Source organism: Solea senegalensis, linkage group LG2 (assembly GCF_019176455.1).
Source record: "Solea senegalensis isolate Sse05_10M linkage group LG2, IFAPA_SoseM_1, whole genome shotgun sequence".
In the NCBI taxonomy this organism is placed as follows: Eukaryota; Metazoa; Chordata; class Actinopteri; order Pleuronectiformes; family Soleidae; genus Solea; species Solea senegalensis.
Window position 1 is genome coordinate 15,289,280 of NC_058022.1, and position 20,259 is coordinate 15,309,538.

Consider the following 20,259-nt stretch of genomic DNA (forward strand, 5'->3'; position numbering starts at 1 on the left):
CAAGTGGTTCAGTTCAGTTCAACACTTTGTGTTATTATTTGTGTAAGTCCTGTATGTGGCGCTACTGGCAGCTGATTGTGTGCTGCTATAGGTATAAATCACGACCAGATTCTTCTCAGCGATTTATTTTCTTCCAATGTCCACTTATTTTTCCATTTCCACAAAGCATCTTTCTATTTCCATGAAACAAATCAAAACAAAACTTAAAACCGAGCACGCCAGAAAACTGTTCGCCCCCTTTAATCAGCAACACCTGAGTAAAATGACAGGTGACCTCAAATTACCAACATGACCCCGGGCCAGCGTCAGCCTCAGGCAGAATATAAGAAAGAAAATGCAACCCCCTAGTGGTTGGGGGAAAATCTCACAAATTGCTCAGACAAAACTTGAAAACACAAACTGTTAGAAGTCCTCCATTGTTACCCCTTTGTTTACTGTATTTTGTCTACTTTAATTTATTACTATCCAAAATTAGCTACTGCATTATAACAGTTATTCTTCCTGTGATCTGACAAAATTTGTGAAAATGATTGGCGGGCTACACTGTGTCAAGCTGATCGTGCTGACCCACACACTCCGTGGTGAAAATGCAAGCCACGTCAGACTGTTTCAAACTGCACCAGGGAGAGCTAAACTGCACTGTACTGAAGGTGGAAATGAGGCTGAAGCTGAAGCCTGCAATAATCAGAATAATCAAGGAAGGGTGTTGAGACCAAAAGAGTCAATATCAGAGGCAACTCTGGCCTATGACTATTTGCTATTTGTTTGTTGTTGCTGATCAGCTGTAAAAAAATGGACAAAGATCAGTAAAACATGATGAGCATGGCAAGCGGTATAATTTATATATGGAAATGTTTTGGCTAACAAACCTCTCAGTCAAGATACTCCGGTGTCGTTTATTTGAAAAGGTCCAGGGTGACTTCATCTGGTGCTTATATGCAAACACTCCCTTTGCAAATTTATGGCAGGACAAAGGGTTGAATCATTTCATACTGCAGATGCAATCAAGTCTGGTGCAATCAAAGACAAAAAAGGGCAATAACATAATGGGATTCAAAATAAATGATGTGATAATCGACTTCTCTATATATACTTTGCATCAGTAATTGACAGATTTTTGGCAGTGTACAGTGGCCTGTAATTGAAATGAATAAGCCAGCTGGTAAACCAGTTAATTAAAGAAGAGAATCAATGGATAAATGGATAAGAGCAGGGATATAATGAGGAAGCTATATTTTTAATGAAATTTTACCAATATCCTGTTTTGATGTTTATCCAGTGTTCTTGGTGTTTCAGTGCATCTTATTGGAAAACATGTTTTTTTTTAGATTTTGGTCTCTTCTTGCGAACTCATCTACATTTCCAATCAGTTCAATTATTTAAGTGCATTCTTTGCACCCACCTACTTAAGTGTGTGTGTGTGTGTGTGTGTGTGTGTAGCTGTGTCCTGTTTGAAGCAACACATTAGAAAAAGTAATCTGTTATATGTTACACTGCTGATTTTTGCTAAGACCCTTTTGTTTGCTGTCGGCTAACTAGTAAAAGCAACATTATCATTATCACCGATATTTACAGTATAACCTCAGACACCCATCGAGTTACTGACACCGAACCTGGTGAAATGCATGCACAAACTGACACATGCAGCTGGACCTGCCACCAAAACAAACAACAGAGAAGCTTGAATTGCAACACTGATGTAGTTTTAGCATACTTGAAGCACTTACTTAGTTCTACTTTCGAAATGCACTTATTGTAAGTCGCTTTGGATAAAAAGTGTCTGTAAATGACATTTACTTCTCTGTTCATAACCCCCATTACAATAATATCACTTACATGGAAAATATGCTGCTATATGTTTAAAAACATATTGTACCTTAGAGGATGTTGGTGTATAACCTGCTGTCCAAACAAAAGTGAATTCACATCTGTCTTCATTTACACACTAACCTAATTCCTCTGAGCCTGTTGCACTGTGTCTGGCTCTCTAGTTCATGGCAGTACACATTCATCTGTCACACTCCATCTGCCTACTGTGGACTTCCTGTCTCCATATCCACCTGCTCACCTGCTTTCATATTAACACACTAGTTCCTCATGTCTGCCCCCTGGTGCTTACATCAGCCGTTTTCAGTGTCAGGTCACCTGATTCGTTTCTGCTACCTGCATGCATTGTTTGTACCCACCTGCCAACTCATCCTCTCTCTCTCTCACTTCCTACATTAGCCTTGTCCTCTTCATTTTATCTCATGTTCCATTGCTGCATTTCCCTGCCTTTGTGTCTGTGCTTATAGGTTCTGCTTATACTGTAGGTGCTGATCAGCCATCATCACTCCACTTAGAAGATACACTGCCATGAAGGACGCTTCTTATTCATTTAAAGCGTGTGTTTTCATATTATAATGATGGCGGTAAAGGTGTTCATTTGCAAAAGAGCAGGTAGGACATCTGTAAGATGTTATAACTTTCACATCAACTTGATTATTTTGCATAGTTCTTGAACAGTTCAAGCCATTATTCCTTTGTTACGTCAGAGTGGGGTACACAGCTTAAATGGCACACTGCAGCATACAAACTGTTTGTTTTATAATGGAAAAAAACATTCACTCTGAAACAAAATGCAATAGATGCACTTATGCAGGTTTAGACAGGCTATGCCTGGAGTTCACTCCGCCCACTATTTTATCAATAATGGCCTCCAGTAATCCCACACATTTCTATAGTTGGTGATCTCTAATAAAAATGCATGTATAAAGCAATTTGACCGACTACGGTGAAGTGCAATTATGTGGTGGAGTCCATTGTATAAAGAGTGTTATATATTTTTCTACAATGTAATAAAAAAACAAATTGCAGGATTGTGCCACTGAGGCAGACCATGATAAAGTTTACTGCTGAGAACGCCTGGCCTAGTGCACTGTGATGGCTGTGTCTCTGTGGGCAACTCACATAAGTCCTTTCACAATTCATTCTGACAGCATTGCCACGTTTCTTGTCAAGACTGTCTCTATAAAGTAAATCTCGAGCAGACTTTAACTCTTTGGATCACATTAGCCGATAGGGTTTGTTGTTTTTTTTTTTTTTTTACAGCTAGGACAAAGGGCATGTCAGTGCTACAGTTGTGTGTGCGCCATCTTTCTAGTCAACCATATGTTCAGAGCTGGCTTGCAGCAGTTATGAAATGTAATGGAACAGAGAGCTGTTGCTTGGAGGAAATATTAGTTTATTTCTGACAAATGGTACGTCTTTAGCGGCAGTCAGTGACGCGTGTCATCCAGAGTTAGCCCCAGCTGTCTCGTTTGACATTGCCTGCAGGGGTACGAGTGTCAAGTGTGATTTTCAGACGAGTGGGGTCAAACCATCAATTCTCCCGACTGAAGCCACTGACAGATAATTGCTTGCAGCTTTACATTGTAAACCTTCAGAGGATGAAGCTGAAATACTATGCCAGTGCAGCCTTGGTAATTAGCAGACATAGTTATCTCAGCTCAGAGGGGAATCACTCTGCGATGACAAATTATATGATACTTTGTACACAGGCAGACTGTAAATGTATCTTTTCACTGCAAGTAATGTAGGAGGATCATGACAAGTGCTCCTCTGCATATACTTGTACCATTAACTCTATGGTTATACATGTAGAACACACAACATTTTAGTTAAATTCAAGAAGTTAAATACACAACAATGTACTGTTGATATTAATGTATTAAAGATTAAAGGTGCTATACGTAAAAGGTCTTGACAAATGTATAAACTTAAAATAAACTTTAATACAGCATACTGAGATACACACGTTATTATTATGCTATTTATTAGTTTTGATTCTGAGTGGTGGTTAAAAGAATAGTTTATTTAATATAGATTATTTTCTTGACATTATAGTCATGTTTTGGATAATAACAATGCTTTGCTTAAAATGTTTTGTTTTGTATTAGTTTATTGCAATGTTTGGTTATATGCACTATACACATCTATATCTATTTGTGTATATGTATATATATATATATTTACCAGAGCAGCAGAAGAGACAAAGGATTTGTTTGTTTGGACTCAATAAAAAACATCAAAATCCCAATAACCTAGCGTGACATTCAGTTTTCTACCTGCCCAGGGTGCTATAATAGTCTTTTGATTTAGTCAAGTTTCCGATTTTTTTTTTTTGGTTTTGACAATGGACAAAATCCATTGTCAACAGTATCCTTTGACTCGTTTGACCAGTACATTTACATAAGACTAAGGTGAATTCAGCATTGTCACACTGTCAAAATGTGATTTGTAATTTGTTTGTGAAACACTCTTGTGTTAGTTATTTAAATTATGTCTGGATAGCTATCAATAAATAAATTGTATTAGGAAAACACTGCAGTGCAACTGATGCAACTCATAATTCCCACCCACTTTCTTGTGTGCTACAGTGAAACCTCCACCCTCAAAAAAACACAGAACACATACTGCCCAAAGCCAAGTGGAAGAAAAAGGACTGCTGGGAGGACAGCTACAATGATAATGATTCCATCACCTGTAAGGAAACACTCAACAGCATCATAAAGAACCTGCAGGTTGAGGTTGGTTAGTGACCGATATGCCAGCTAAACATTCTATGTGGTTTGAATAAAATCAGTCCTGCAAGGGCTAAAGACATTGGTATTGATAGCAGTTAGCACCTGAAGAGGATTTACACAAATGGATCATTTTACAAACAAATTACGGACAAAAGCTTTAAGTGCAAATGACAAATAGGCGGTTGTATTATTGATCAGTGAATCATACGGGGTCTAGTGTTCTCACCCTCACTGCTCACAGCTGTATATAACATGCAGTGTTACAAGATCTCCCCTTTTCCCCTTTGAGACAGTTATAAGTTAATGAGACACTGCTCGTCTCCTCTCAGTTGGCTTCTTCAGAAAAAAATCAATGTGCCACTTGAGCAGTCAAAAAGCAGGGATTGTGTCAAAACACTTTCAATCACTTCTTAGAAGACCTTTTAACCCTGGACCCACACGGTACACATAGGATAACAACTCTCGTTATTGCGCATGGTGTGAAATCTGCTCATGCTGACTAAAAGCAGACAACACTATATGCTGCACCACAATGAACTGACAAAAACAAAACAAAAAAACAATGTCAATACGTGTTACCTGAGACAACTGGCTTCACAGCTCTCCTCCAAACCCTCGCTCAGCATAGTAGAGCCATGCAGTGACTGAAAAAAGAAGCTTTAACATCAAAAGACAAGTAAAGTTTTGCCAATTCAATTATCACCACAGCCAACAAAATCAGCGGAGCATCCTCTGAGTTGATCTGTTGTCAGTGTGACATTCTCAAAGATAGATTATCATGAACAAATGGAGAAATAAAAGATTTATTACAAAAGGAAGATTTCACTCAAGTGGAAGAGAGAGAGAGAGAGAATGTGTCTCCTTTGAGGGCGTACAAGTTATATTCTTCAGTAAAAGAGAAAGCTTTGTCTCTCTTTGATTGGACATAACTCTAGCAGAGAAATGCCTTAAGTGAGATAAGGCTAAGCCAATGTTTCATGTCACCATTATAACACGTGAGATTGAGCTGAAATGATTTAAATGCAATCTTCTCCCTGTGTCAGCTACAAAATACATACACATCTCTCTAAAAATGTACTTTATGTCAAGCAGACGCAGTGCCACAGTGGATAACAATGTTCTGTCATTCATCTAACATTTTAATGTTTGTTGTTGGCCATGATTAGTGTCTGAGGAAAAAGCACAAGGTGACGCTTGTGGAACACATGAGGATGTGTTATTAATGGCCCGTTGTTGTAAGGAGTGTATATGCTTTCGGCTTATCTCAGTGACAGAAAAGAGAATATTCTACAGTGATCATGATTAAATGTAAGGCTACATCTACCACAGCATAAATGAATGTATCATTCAATTTAACTAAAATAGTCTTAACTTCAAATTACTCTTTCTCTTTTCTAAGAGAAAGAGTAAGAAACACTGTACATCGAAAGGATTTCTGTATTGGCTGCCTTCATCCACCATCTGCCATTCAGAAATCTTCTGGAAACAGCCCACTTCCTGTTTTGTATTGCACAGTAATCCACCAGATTTCTCCCCCAAAACCCAGTCTGGTGGCAATGCACCATAAAAGTGCAGTGCATAGCCATTTTCCTGCTGTTAAAATTATATCCTTAGGAAGTTCACCTCCGATGAAGTACAGAGGCCTCTTGTAAAGCTAGGTCTCACAGTTATAGCTGGATTCCGTTCACAGCTGTGCTGCCCTTTGTTACTTCCTTGGTATGAATGGAAAAAATGAAATGAAAAAAGAAATCTTACAAAAACATACAGTGTGATATAATGAAATGATTTTCAATACAAAATGTCTAAATATACGTTGCCATGTGTTTTTCCCCTATTTGAAATTGCTTTAAATCACTGTCATACTTGAAATGATATGTTATTCTCGTCAAACATTTTGATTAGATTTGAGGAGAACATTACATTTTGGATTTGAAAACTTTTTGGTTTTCTACTATTGCCCAGCCTTGCATTTTCCTTCAGCTGTCTAGAGAATTTAGGGTATTTCTGTTCTTAAGGTCTTTCTTAAAGGGTATTGGATCACAGCTCTATTGTTTTTCAGTCTTGTTGCTCTAATCAACCTGCAGGAGGCTGCTTTCAGCAAATATTTCACTCTCTATCACAGCGACATGCTGCCTATAAAATATGTTTTGGAAAAATAAAAGAAATTTAGACTTATACGTTAGTTATTTTACGAAATAGTATACTTAAGATCACTGGGAAACTAGGCGTGTAGTGCCACTGTCTATGAATGAATGAAACCAAAAGCCCAGATGATTTGTTTTGGGTAGTTCCCACAATGCAGCTGGAACCATGTACATTAATATGGAGGGAATATTTATATGTTTCACCTGTGAGGTCTGTGTGTGTCACCAAAACAAACGAGAGAGCAGACAGTTCATTTGCTGCCAATATAAATCATATACAAGATATCATGTTCCTCCATACTGCAGTGTGGACAGAAAAGCTGCAACATTTCAAACGCATTATATCCCACAACATTATATGATGTAGTTGACAAAAGACTGCTTAAGCAGTAAGCAATCACTCATTCAGTACAACAGCGTAGATGCTGTATACACCACTTTCACAAAACCCCTGACAGTATCTGTCAAGCTGCAAGGACAGTTAGAAAACCATGGAACCGTTGGTGCTTTAGCTTGTGCTGTGCTGAATCTGCAGCCCCTACATCTTATTGGTTGGCCTACTGGAATTGAGCAGATGACAGGACAGACAGGACGGTTTTCAAGCCAAAGGGAACTTCGAATCCCGAAAGACAAGAATTGAGAGACAGGTGACAGTACGAGGGAATGGAAATAGGGCACAGACTGGTAGCTGTGATGTAGTGTGGTTAAATATGTGATTTTGAAGCTCTGTATATAACCACAGTAGCTCTCTGTCTTGCACACAGTGCCTTTGGGGCCCTATTCTTGCGACTACGGCTTCCCACAATCATCCCCACACTGGCCTACATTTTACAAGGACGTTTCTTTATTTATTGAACTCATCCACATGAATTCTCATTGCCAAAAGCACACACTTCTGTTTTAATGTTCACATTTAACGTTTTTTTTCTAGCAATATTTGGACCAAAGAACAGTCATGTGTGATATGTGTAGTTTCTTCATGTTGCTGAATATCGGAGCATATTTATATTAAGATTCTGAACACCCCTTGAAGCTCCTCCACACTAGATCAAAGATTGGTCACTAACCACCAGCAGATGTAAAGGATCACCACCATATGTTGACGACCAGCACCAGATGCTAGGGACACATAATCAGATGTTTACCTGAGCATCATCAGGTGTTTCTGCTCTTTTATTACATATAATCTGTCTCTACCTTTCACTGCATATCATGGTATGCATAAAATCATACAGAGTCTAGGGGAAGTTCTTAAGTATGATAGGAATGTGCTGCTGATGTCCTCAAACGTGTGTACTTCTATGTGTGAGGGACGCTTTATTTTGGAATATTATCAACTACCAGGAACTAGAGATTTACTAGAGTTACGGCTACAGTTATTATTAACTGCAATAAATCACAAGGGTACATGTTGACATTGCTAAAGATCAAGAGAGTGTACAGTATAATAAGCAGGAGAAAGTCTGTCCTATCTTGAATGAACATTGTTTGAATTCTGCCCATGTCTCACTTCTTAAGCCACATTGTCAGCAAGAGTGCTGCCACAAAAGATTGTGATGAAGCTTCTTGTAAAAACTCCTGATCAACCTGCTCCGAAAACTAATTGTTTTTCGTGGCTAATTCAAAAGTGCATCAGCATAAAAGTGACAGCTGCGGTGTGCCCTATGCGTACGCAATGCTAGAGTTCATCCTCCGGCCGAGCACGATCCCGGAGATACAGTCAAGGTTAATTCGCAGAGGTCAGCTGATGGTACAGACCCCCATCAGAGTGAATGCCAGCAGTGAACTGCAGCCTCAGCAGCACAGCTGACACAGCCTTTTTCTGTCTGTTAGCAGAATTAAACAATCCCCTGAGACATAACATCAACACACACACAGCCCCTTCTGAATATTCAATAAACCCCACAAGTACAAAAGGGGGCTATCCAGATTTCAGCAGCACACAAACTATGTTTTAGACTCTTCTAACTATCACAAGTGGCTCACATTAGTTGCTAGTTATTGGTGGACATAGCTGTGTTAGATTATTTATCAGGTTGTTCAGGTCTTATGTTGATGAGGGGCTTGCAGCCATCCACAGAAAATGGCCTAGTGGGTGATAACACCAACTGCAACCAAACTTGATCGATAATATGATAATTTAAGGATGTATGGACCTTGGCATGTATGTTTGCTTGTTCCATTGTCTTATTTATGATGGTAAAAGGGAGACGTGTGGGTCATCCAACTCAGTGGACAGAGAGGGTAATTTGTCCACAATATAAAAATGTTCATAAGCCTGTGCTAAACAATAGCGATTATGGGTTCAAGGGCTGGTCAATTTTCTATAACATCTGTCTAAGGATGAGGGTAGCAAAAAAGGGGAGATATTGAGAGAGGGAAACTGAACTCTCAGTTCTCTCAGATGAGGGAGGAACTGTCTGTATGACTAACAACATAATCAAGCAGAAAGGCAGAAAGACAAACACAAGAGGCAAAGATCCCCTTTGTGCTGAGAGAACTGGGTTTCTTTGAGTCTTTTGAATGGCTTAAGACAACTGGCATGTGTGCAGACACAAACATTTGTTTTCCAGGGTTACATCCATTAACTCGTGGACAGATATTCTTCCGAGAAATAATCAGCAACATCTGTGTGCAGATTTAATTTGTTCATAACAATTTACCAAAATATTATCTCTTGATTTCTACTCTGATTGACTTTATTGATTATATCTGGATAAACTGATACAATTTCAACATATACCATATGTTTAATGAAGCCAATGAATTAGATCATTTCACGTGCCTATTTGTTGAATAATGGCATTGGTATAGCAATACTAAAATTCATAGATGTGCTAGTGTGAGCATGAGTATTTATTACTGTTTCACTTAAATATTCTGAATTTGAAAGCAGTAGGATGAAGACACAGGTTAGTTTCAGGCTGGCCACATAAACACAACTATAAAACACCAGGTGGCAGCTCCCTGATAACCCTCAATCATGCAGGGTTGTGTGTCTAACAAAGGAAAATGATTTTCTAGACATTAGAGTTAAGGTTGCCAGGGCAATCAGCATGGGTTGACATGCAGAAATGCATTTCTGAGTCTGTGTCCTTTCTGGATGCATCCAATTTATCTTCTCTGTCAAGTAGAGGACATAACAAAGAAAGGTGAACACTCCAGTGAATGGATCTCTACCTCACAACGACCAATAAAGAGAAAACTCTGCTCATTGGCCAGAGGTTGAGTCTGTGTTAATAACATGTGAATGATAGGTGGTGCATTAATCTCATTGATAACATATACTTGCACTGTATTTAATCAATTATCTTACCAAAAATGTTAGATGAAAGGGCTCCCTTGAGGAACGTTCATGTCTGAAGGTTTCCTTATTCAGTTGGAATGACATTTCAAAGCACATTAACACTGGAATTAGCCAGTTGCTCTGAGACATGCCATTTAAGTATACAGATGCCTCCCTCTGCTGGAGAAATATGTAACTACACTCCTCAAACATTAATCCTCACACAAAACCCTCAATCCTGTACCACTTTAAAACACTGAATTACCACTGCCATAATCACTTGCATGCCCAGTTGAGGAAAATATCACTAAAAGCTGCAACAGTGGGTATTTATCAATCAACCTTTGAAAATCTACCTGAGGGTAAAGACGCTGAATATAATTAACATTTCTCCACAATCCCTGACACCTTTCATGCACAGTATATTGTCAATGCTTTTGCTCAAACATACACGAAAAAAACATTACGTAATTTTCTAGACCACCAAAAAACATGGTCATTTTAAGCGAGTGCATGGGTGTAATTTTAAAATTAGCAGAAAAAGGCTGTTGGATACCCAGATAAGAGGATGCAATTAATAAAATGGGCTGTGACTTTAGATTCATTCACATTGCAGCAAAAATAGGATGATTTGCGTGTCTCTTGTTTATTATTTTCGTGATACAGAAAAATATGTTAACAAATGGGATGTATCCACTCAAGTCAAAGTCATCTCACATCTTTAGAAACCATCTCTTGAGAGATGGAGGGAAAAAAAAAAACCAATAACTCTTTTTGCCAAAGAAAACATTTTTATTTTAAGACCATTTCTTACAAACAGGCTGACTGCTGTCTGTCTATCCATTTGGGAGATGAAGGAAGGAAACAATAACTTAAACAAGATGTCATATACAAACAATAAACTAAAATGGAGAAAACAAGGGTATCTTTAGTCAATGTTTAGGATTCACAGGATAATCTGAAGAATAATTCCCCATGTCCTCAACAGGCCGGGACAAGTGCAATACCAAACAAATATAGAGCACTGCGACCTCTCCCAACCTGCACAGAAAGGGATCACTTCTGCCTTGATTCATTTCAGTTCTATGATCAGTTTTGCATGGATTTGCACAGCAGTACAGAGAGAAGCTGAAAGCAAACCAGCAAAACTAACCAGAGACCCATTGTGCACAATCTACACCTGCAGTGTCTTCAAGAAGAGATACATGTCTAGAAGTACTTTAAGTGCTCACACTGCAGTAGAATTTTATAGAACTACCTGCACTATAAGCACTTTAATACTACTGAAACCCATCTTCACCTTATTATAGAGCTGTACCAGGGACTTGACTGACCACCATAGAGGATTATCAAAGAGTTCAGATGGTAACACAGGTCACCATCAGTTTTGCATAGATTTGCACAACTTATTTCTTCTTGCAGCGCAACTATGCAAAACTAATAGAGAACTGCTAAAATTAAGAGTATACAAACAGAACATAAACGAGAGCAGATGACAGTCCCAGCACTTTATGCCAGAAGGAGCACTTAGGGCAGTAGGTGCTAGTCTACTTCACTATCTGCACTAGATGCACCTTAGCATAAAAACTAGTGGAAAGAGTCCCCAGTCAAGCGGCACAAAAATAAAATAACAAAAGATCATATTTATGTAATCTGATCTGTTCTTTATAGCTGTTGGCCACTTATTTTGAAAAGAAACTTACAACTCTAGGTAGCCTTAAAGCCTGCATGCACTGGTGAATGCCAAAAAGTCATTATGCAAAGTGACAGGATGCATAATGCCTCATAAATATCAGGGGGACTCGCTCCAGACCGTTGCTTCACTCAGAGATAGTGGGGTGCAGAACCTCACAGCAGGATGAAGTTGAGGCCCTGCCAGATGTGTATTTCAGTCTTTGCAGACCTGGCATAAACTGGCATGAAATAAACCAGGTCCTTTAGTTAACTATCAGAATAGTGCTGAAAGTGCCTTCACTGCAGTAGATATTATGAAACTACCTGCACTGTAAGCACTTTGACACTACAGTGACTTCTAACTGTTCATGGCAAGTTTGCATTGACAGAATGAATTACGATGCCTTTAAATCCACAATGAAGGGCTTTTCGGGGGAGATAGAGCTGTGCCCAGCGGCCTGCAAGCAAGCATAAATGAGACATGGCATCAGGAGAGTGTCAGCAACTTCAGTTCAGGGCTAAAAATGACAGATCATCAATAAACAGAATTGCACTATACATGATTGATATGCTTATGTGGGCAAGGCCTGTTATGAAAAGTAGTAGTTTTAAGCCTGTTTGTTTTCAGGGTTTATAGCACATCCTTATTTGACATATGGACACAAGGGACATTTATGACAAGAAAAACCACCATGAAAAATATGGTAAAATGATTATTTAACAGTTTACGCGCTGCCTTAAATTGCAGTTGAATGCACCACACAATTAAATAAACGGAGAATGTTTTCTACATACAGAAAAGGATCTCTATGTTGTGTTTGTAAACTTTATGTAAATACTAAGTTGTTGTCTTTATTTTACAGTACCTCAGACTATTTATATAACTACAGTAATTTGTAAATAACTTGATTTGTGTGTTACTTTACACCAAAAACCCTTTTGACTCTATAGAAATTAGCATGTAACTGAATGTAAAGTGTCCCTGCATGCTTAGAAGACTAGTGGACCCTTGACACTTTTGCATCTCCAACACGCTGAAATTGAGGCTTCCACCGTCAACTGCCCAAAAATCTATTACCACTTATTTTGGTGCAGATATGGGTCATGGTGACGATCCATAACGTTTTGTCATTTGCCTCTAATGCAGCTATATAAGAAAATAGATAGCTCAATTTGCCTGAAAGTTCAATGGGAAACCTGGAGCCGAAACAACGCTTAGGAGGACACCCCTCCCCCACGCACTAACATGGCGCCCAGGAGTCTGCATTTTGAACGTTTAATGTATGTGTAGGACAACCCAACACAAGTAAAGATGACTTGAGTGAATGCGCTTTACGCTAAAATCAGGTGCAACTGAAGCGTGCGCTCATTCGGAGTGTGCGCACCAAGCGTATGATACGAGCTACTGCAAACTTACGGTAGAGTCCAGCACATAAGCCAGGGCTCGATCAAAACAACGAAGCAGGCATGAGTTAGCCAACGGCTAACGCGTGCGTCGTGCGAGCGTGGTTAGCTTTCACTGTAGAATGTAGTCCGAAAACAATCTCATACGACACCCAAGTCGGCTATGTTGAATCACGCCATGTGGCAAAACGGCCGAGAAGATGTACAGAGCCAGTCTGCTAAACATGAACTCCGTGCACTTCAAAGCAAATCAGTGTCCTAGCTAAGTTAGCTCAACTGATGTAGCCAACTCATGAATGCTAACACTAGCCAAATAACAGCGTGTGTATGTGTTGCGTACATAAGCGACATTAACCGCTAATCAAGCATGATATTAACAATCTAATTAGACATTAACAATGTAACATGACGCTGTTTGTCAACTCGCTGCTGTATTATCGTTAGCCGTTAACTCGACAGCTCGCAAAATAGCAAAGGCGCGCGGCCTGCTGGAACCCCATGTGCTGCCGTGCTTTGTTCTGAAGCCACTTCCAAGTGACTGCGCAGAGAATTACGCGAAAACTTATTTCTGCCAACATGTGACCGACAACATAAGCACACTCGTATATAACTTGGAGCTACTACCGAGGTGTGCAACGCGCAAATTTCACCAGCGTGTCTCACTTCTCCGAGTTGAGGTGCAGCCGCAACACAAGCTTTTCAAATCTCCCTCATTCTCCAAGCATGGAGGAGAGGTTGCCATGCGCCCCTTGCAACGTTGTTTTCAAATGCGGAAACTGACCATTAAATGTTTTTTCTCTCATGTAAACGTTTAATTGTAGCTCCAGCGTTGCGTCTGGGAACGAGCGTTTCACTTTCTTAACGTTTAGCGCGTCTCTCGACGAGGCTAACAACAGGTTTCTTGCCAACAACATGCGCGTAATAAGACACTAGCCTCTAAATATCCACCATGTTCACTCACTTGTACAGACTTACCGTTTACTCACTCTGTTTCGGAGACCTGCAAAACTGGGGTAAAAGGCTGAACAATTTAAACAACAACTAGGACGAATAATCCTGGTGCCGCTATTACGATTTCCTTGGAGTTTGGGAATCGTAGTAAGATTGCGAAAGTGGCGCGAGTAGTGTCTGGGTTTAACCATGTGGTGAATGAAGGGCGGCTCCCAGTCAGCGTAGCTAAACCCTAACTCCTTCATTAGCATAAATCAACTACTTCCTCTCCAAGTGCCGCTCTCAAGTTTCACTATTTGATTCAGTGTGTTGATAAACATTCAGAGGTATGTATTTAATATTAAAAATTTGAAAACATAGGAAATAAACACATAAAGTTACCCATGTCGATGCACCACAGAGTTTTGTAACGTGATTATGATGTTGTTTTCTCTAATATAATAAAAACCTTCGATTAGGTTCAACTTTATTTTAGATATAAAGGTTATCATAAACTTTTTGTGATGCAGTTAATCCACCGTATATAATAGAAAGCATATGATAACATATCAGCTGAGTACAGTTTGTGTGAAGGTTGAATAGCACATGCTAATTTTTCTTTCTCATTCAACAGATAAATACTTATTTGTGTGATGTTGGTATCTAATTTTCAAGGGTAACACAATTAATAATTGCATGTTATTATAAAACAAACAACACTCAAAATCCACACCACATCGTTTCTATTACACACAAATTCAGCTGTATGAAGAATGGAAGTAGTTTGTTGTATCAGATTAATTTGCATTACCATCTTGCTAAATATGAAATAAGCAAAACACCCTGATCTGTGCAAAGAACAAATGTAACTGCCACCAACATAAAGAATTGTGCCAATGCTCCTCCCAGTGAAAGAACAAGAGGAGTGTTCCTTTAGAATAGATGCAGAGAATTGTCTTATGACCACTGGTTAGTCTAGATCGCCTAGACCCAGTCATATGTGAAGTCACACAATGGAAACACAGAAACTGAAATAGCCCCTCATAGTCTCTTTATCTTTATTTTGTAAGCACAGGAAATTAAAACAATCTACATTGCAAATCGGGCTAAGAAACATATTTGTATTCACCTGTCACTTAAATCAAACTTTTATGTGAACATGATATTATTTTATTTTATCTGCTCAAAAATGACTTACAATTAAGAACCCCAGAGCCAGTCCACTGGAAAGGAGACCACTCATATATTTAGCAGGAGGGTACATAATATGTTGAAACAAAATAAAGTGTATTTGATATTCTAACCTATTCCTGGAATATTTAGCATTTAGTATGGATAAAAAAGGTTTGAAGGATTACAAACACACATTTTATAGCATATCAAATGTTTCTAACACCATCATTTAAAAAAAACAAAACGAAAAGGATTCTTAAACCATGGGGTAAGTAAAAGGAAAGTAGGACATTACCACATACACATAAAATGGTTGATTACACACATTTTCAACATAAGTAATTAGACTAGAAGAAACTATGTAATACTTGACTCCTTGCAGATATTCCTTAAACATAGCATATTTTTAACTTGCTGCCAAACCACATAATTTCCCACCACTAGGCCTTTTTCAATATTTTGACTCATCACAACAGAGGTGATACTAATAATATAACTAAATATTATTAAAGTCACTCAGAGCGTTCATTAAGCCATACAATGATCCCGAAAATGAAATTGATCTAAAAATGATTTTGTTTTTCATTTGTGCTTTGGGACAGGAGGGGTCGGTAATTAATCATGTATTATAAGTGACTTAAATGTTAATGATAGTTCACATGCTGTTAAAATAAACCTAACTTTAAAAAAAAATTGTAATAATTATTTATTAAGGAATGAAAAAACTTAACATAAGCTGTATATATACAACACTGTTTTGACTGTATGTTAAAAATTAGGATATGTTTACATGTATTTTTTTCTTTCTTTTCTTTACAATTTTAGTAACAATTGTTTACAATAGTGGGTTAAAAGTAGCAATTACCCTGTTAAATAATGTATGTTTAACAAATGTTTGCAATAATTATTAAAGTTGTGAAAACTTTATGTGGTACAGGATTATGAAAAGGTGTATGGCAAAACCGGTTGCATCCATACACATACATTTTGGTTAGCTTAATGTTAAGATATCCATAATGTTTTTAAAACAGTTACATTCTTTTCCTTTGCCTTGAAAGTTTGAACCCACCCAGCTACCGTAGGTCACGCCTGCTCAGTCATGGCTGCCCTTTACGGAAACGACATTTTTGCCATACCACAATAAAACAAAAATACAAGTCCAACATTATATTTTACAGCCATGAATAAATAGAGCAGAGCTTCCGTACTTCATAAAACTAAAACTAATTACATTTTTGCATCTATAAATGCAACAACCTGGTTTTTGGTATGTCGAAGTTTCCACCGTCTCGCAAACAAATGGTTACTGTCTTTTGTTTTGAAGGTGTGTCTCCTCAAGTTCCGTTTTGATGTTCGCTAGCCTAACACTTCCTGTTCGTTAAACCTCTTTCGGTATTTACATGTGGACGCTGCATTGACTTTCTAAAACAGGCATGTGCTGACACTGTAGAGGTGAACATTAGTTTAATGTTATATTATTTTGCAATATAAGTAAAACAACGTTTAAATTATTTGACGGGAGTTGGAGGGAAACTCATTGTCGAAGGGGAACACGTTATGTTGCGTTCACTAGATTTTGGTCTGGGTAAGTTTACAGTAGCAACATATTTATTAACCGGAGAGGGATTTGTAAACATTGTTTATTGAATGCGAAAATACCTATGTATGTATGCTTTATATATTGTTACAACAGTAGAGGTAGAGCAACAATAAAATCACTCTGACCTGTCCACGTGATTATTGCGCCAGTATACAGTATTAAATTGAGATTTGTTTTACACATTCGACCTGTATCTGCTCTGTGAGACAGTCAGGATTTGTAATTAATCATTTGTTATCTGATTAATATGTGAATTAAACGTTCATGAATGTTCATACATGCTTCTAAATTAGATACATTATACAACCTTAGTTTAAATTATGTGATTCTTGTATAGGAATAAAGAAATACAATAATTTAAGATGTGTTGAATAAGTCATTACTTTCACGATTTTAAATAGAGTTAATCGTAACAAATAGTGACCAAAATATAAAGCAGTTGCATCGGCATCAGAAATATCAAACAAATGGGAAACTAGTGGGGGGTTTCAGTAATGTATTATTAAATCAATACTTTAAAAGTGTGCATTTGAGGTGGTTGAGCACACATTACATTTTTGTATAGCTAACTAAAATTCATGTTTTTCTGTTTAGTGTAGCGTGATGATGGCTGCCTCAGTGCTGTGTCAGCGATTGCCCAGGTTACGCTACTTTCAAGGATGGAGAAAGAATTTTACCCACGCTCAAAACCTCAGTGGAAAAACTGAGGAGGAGACTGATGAGCAGGAGACAAGGAAGGGGACAGTTCAGGGCCAGGAAGCCTCACCCCTGGGAGAATACAAGCTGTATTGCAGCCCGTCTTCATATCATCACTTTGTTCCGAATTCTGCAACTTTGCCAAGCCAAACAGATAATGATGAGGACGAACGGTGTTCCTCAACTCTTGTACCTTCCTTCTGGCAACAGAGCAATCGGTACAGTCTTAGTTGCTCGCGGCACCTTTCCAGTTCAAACAACACACTCCTTGACTTGGCGTTCAACAAAAGTCCTGAACCAGAGATCCCCTCAGTGTCATCATACTACAAAAAACCCATATCTCCAGATGTCAAAGTACATCCACGTGGTTTCCACAAATGCCGGCCAGAGTATGCTGACATGGCTCTTGACCTTTCCCAGCGGCCTCACCTAATGGAATGGGAGCAGGCCAACTCACTGCTCCAAAAAGTTGCTATTTTAAAGGGCAGTATGAAGCCATCTGATGTGTCTCATTTTCTTTTGGAACTCAGCCGCTTACACCCAGACGTGATGCCATTACTGTGGCGTAACCAACGCTTCACCATGCTTCTCCGATATTCTGTGGAAAACCTACGCCTCTTCACTGATATGCAGCTGCTGGGAGTGCTGCAGTCCTTTGTGTGGCTCGATATGCCATCTGTCCATCCTGTGCTTGGGCTGTATGAGACCGAGCTGAGCCGCCGGGCCAAACAGATGACCTTACACCAGTTGCTATTAGCTGCTGATTTGTGGGGCTGTATTGGGAGGAAGGTACCCCAGTTCTTGCAGCACCTATATGAGGTAGTCCATCTACATTTAGGACAGGTGGGGCCCCCTGAATTAGTTCAGCTGTTGTATATAATGGGAGAAGGTAGACATTGTCCAGTAGACGTAATCCATCCTGTACAGCAGCTTCTCATGCGCCATTTAAAAAAACTTTACCCTGAAGAAATTGGAATTGTATGCTTGGGGCTCTTTAAATCTCAATCCTCAATATCTCAGAATGCATTGACATGCATTGTTGATAAGGCACACTCTCTTGTGAAAGAAATGAGTGACTTTGCCATTGTGAATGTGCTGAAAATCCTACGTTTCAGTTACCTGTATCACAGAGCATGGATGGAGGCCATGTTAACAGAAGTTCCTCGACGGGCTCCCACTATGGGTGTCCAGGGACTGATGCATGTGGCATTGACCTGTTCGGCATTGCATTATCGTAGTGATAGCATCCTCACTGCTGTTGCTGAAAGAGTGCCCTCACTAGTGCCACACTGTAGGAGTAAAGACTCATGCAAACTGCTATGGGCCTTCGGCACATTTACTTTTCTCCCAGTTCAGAGTCCAAGCCTCTATACAAGCCTGACAGAAGGCTTGAGACAGAGAAAAGCAGAGTTTCAACAATACCCTGAACATCTACTTACTGGTCTACTAGGACTTGCCTTTGTCTCACAGTTCCCTGAAGACTTAATTTCATTAGCTTTGAGCCCCGAGTTTATCCAGCTAGCGCTGAAGTCATCACAGCTGGAGCTGAGAAGAGACTGGCTCACTTTAGATGGAGCTGTGGCTCTGGAGTTGCCTCACTGGACTGGGCCGCGGCTAAGCCTCGAAATGAAGGAGGAGATTGCTGAGCAGTTGTGGAAGTTTGTGCAGTCAGATATTTGCCACAAAATTGAGATTCAGGAGGCAGAATCTGCTCTGCAAGATCTTCTTGGAGGAGAGCAATTTGTATGTAAGAGAATGATTCTGCCCCACTGTCGCACCATTGACCTGGAAGTACATCTTGACTCCACTGGGCAGCCAGTAGCTGTTAACCCAACATCCCACACAACCACATTATGCCCTAAGAACAGTTCACACAAACCAACTTTTAACCAAGGTTGGGGGAAAATAGATAAAGGAGTGATTATAACTGAGGAACTTATAGCACAACTAACAAACTCTAAAAGTGCCTCAGAATCTTCCTCTCCTAAGCCTATATCTATCTGTGGAGGAAAGCCTGATGAAAAGAGAATGATTGGCACAGGGCTTGATCTAACAAGTGACCTTATAGAAACTCTTACTAAACACAGCAGCTCAGATTTGGTCCCACACGATAACACAGGCGTAGTCAAACTTGCAATTCAGGTCTCAAGCAGGAATCACTATTGCTGCCATTCACAGCAGCTTTTGGGTCTTCATGCCATGAAGAGACGTCATTTGAAGTTGGCTGGTTACAGGGTTGTAGAGATTACCCCTCATGAGTGGTTTCCCTTGCTGAGGAAAAGCAGGACTGAGAAGCTGGCGTACCTGCACTGCAAAGTCTATGATTATCTGTAACAACTGTCTGACCCCCCCAGAGCCAAAAGAAAACACAAACTATGAAGACACTATGGCTTCTGGGAGTGACTTATTTTGTTTGTGTAAAACACAGGACATGTTTGGTCCAATGTTGCTTTATCTCCACAAACCACCGCCTTTTGTACATATTTGGGATTCAGTCAAATTGTGACATCTTTTTGTTTAAAAAAAGAAAATAAATAAAAACAAGTTTTCAAAAATGCACAGTCCTGGTCACTTTTATGAGCATGCTCTTGCCATTTTGAATGTATTTCCTTATCTTAATTAAATTTAAACTTGCTGCCAGATTTTGCTTTTTCACTTCCAAAACCAAAATAATAAGTGTTTTATCTATATTTATCTTTATTCCTGTTTAAGTATTATGAACTGAGGTTTTAAAGCGAGTATGAAAATAAATGTAAAACTAGCCACGTCTTTATAATGGTGGGTTTA

At 39.1% G+C, this 20,259-nt stretch overlaps 1 protein-coding gene across 4 annotated transcripts; it reads left to right on the forward strand.

The window, feature by feature from the left end:
* Positions 1–16,555: 16,555 nt before the first annotated feature.
* Positions 16,556–20,027, forward strand: LOC122784143 (FAST kinase domain-containing protein 5, mitochondrial). 4 transcript variants are annotated; one of them, XM_044049258.1, is made up of 2 exons: positions 16,556–16,761; positions 17,371–20,027. In XM_044049258.1, the coding sequence occupies exon 2, from the start codon at positions 17,380–17,382 to the stop codon at positions 19,804–19,806; it is 2,427 nt and encodes an 808-aa protein (XP_043905193.1). In that variant the 5' UTR covers positions 16,556–16,761; positions 17,371–17,379; the 3' UTR covers positions 19,807–20,027. The 4 variants fall into 4 exon arrangements, with proteins under 4 accessions (XP_043905193.1, XP_043905201.1, XP_043905221.1 ...); XM_044049266.1 differs by having other exon boundaries at positions 17,376–20,027; XM_044049286.1 differs by having other exon boundaries at positions 16,556–16,607.
* The last annotated feature ends 232 nt before the right edge of the window (positions 20,028–20,259 follow it).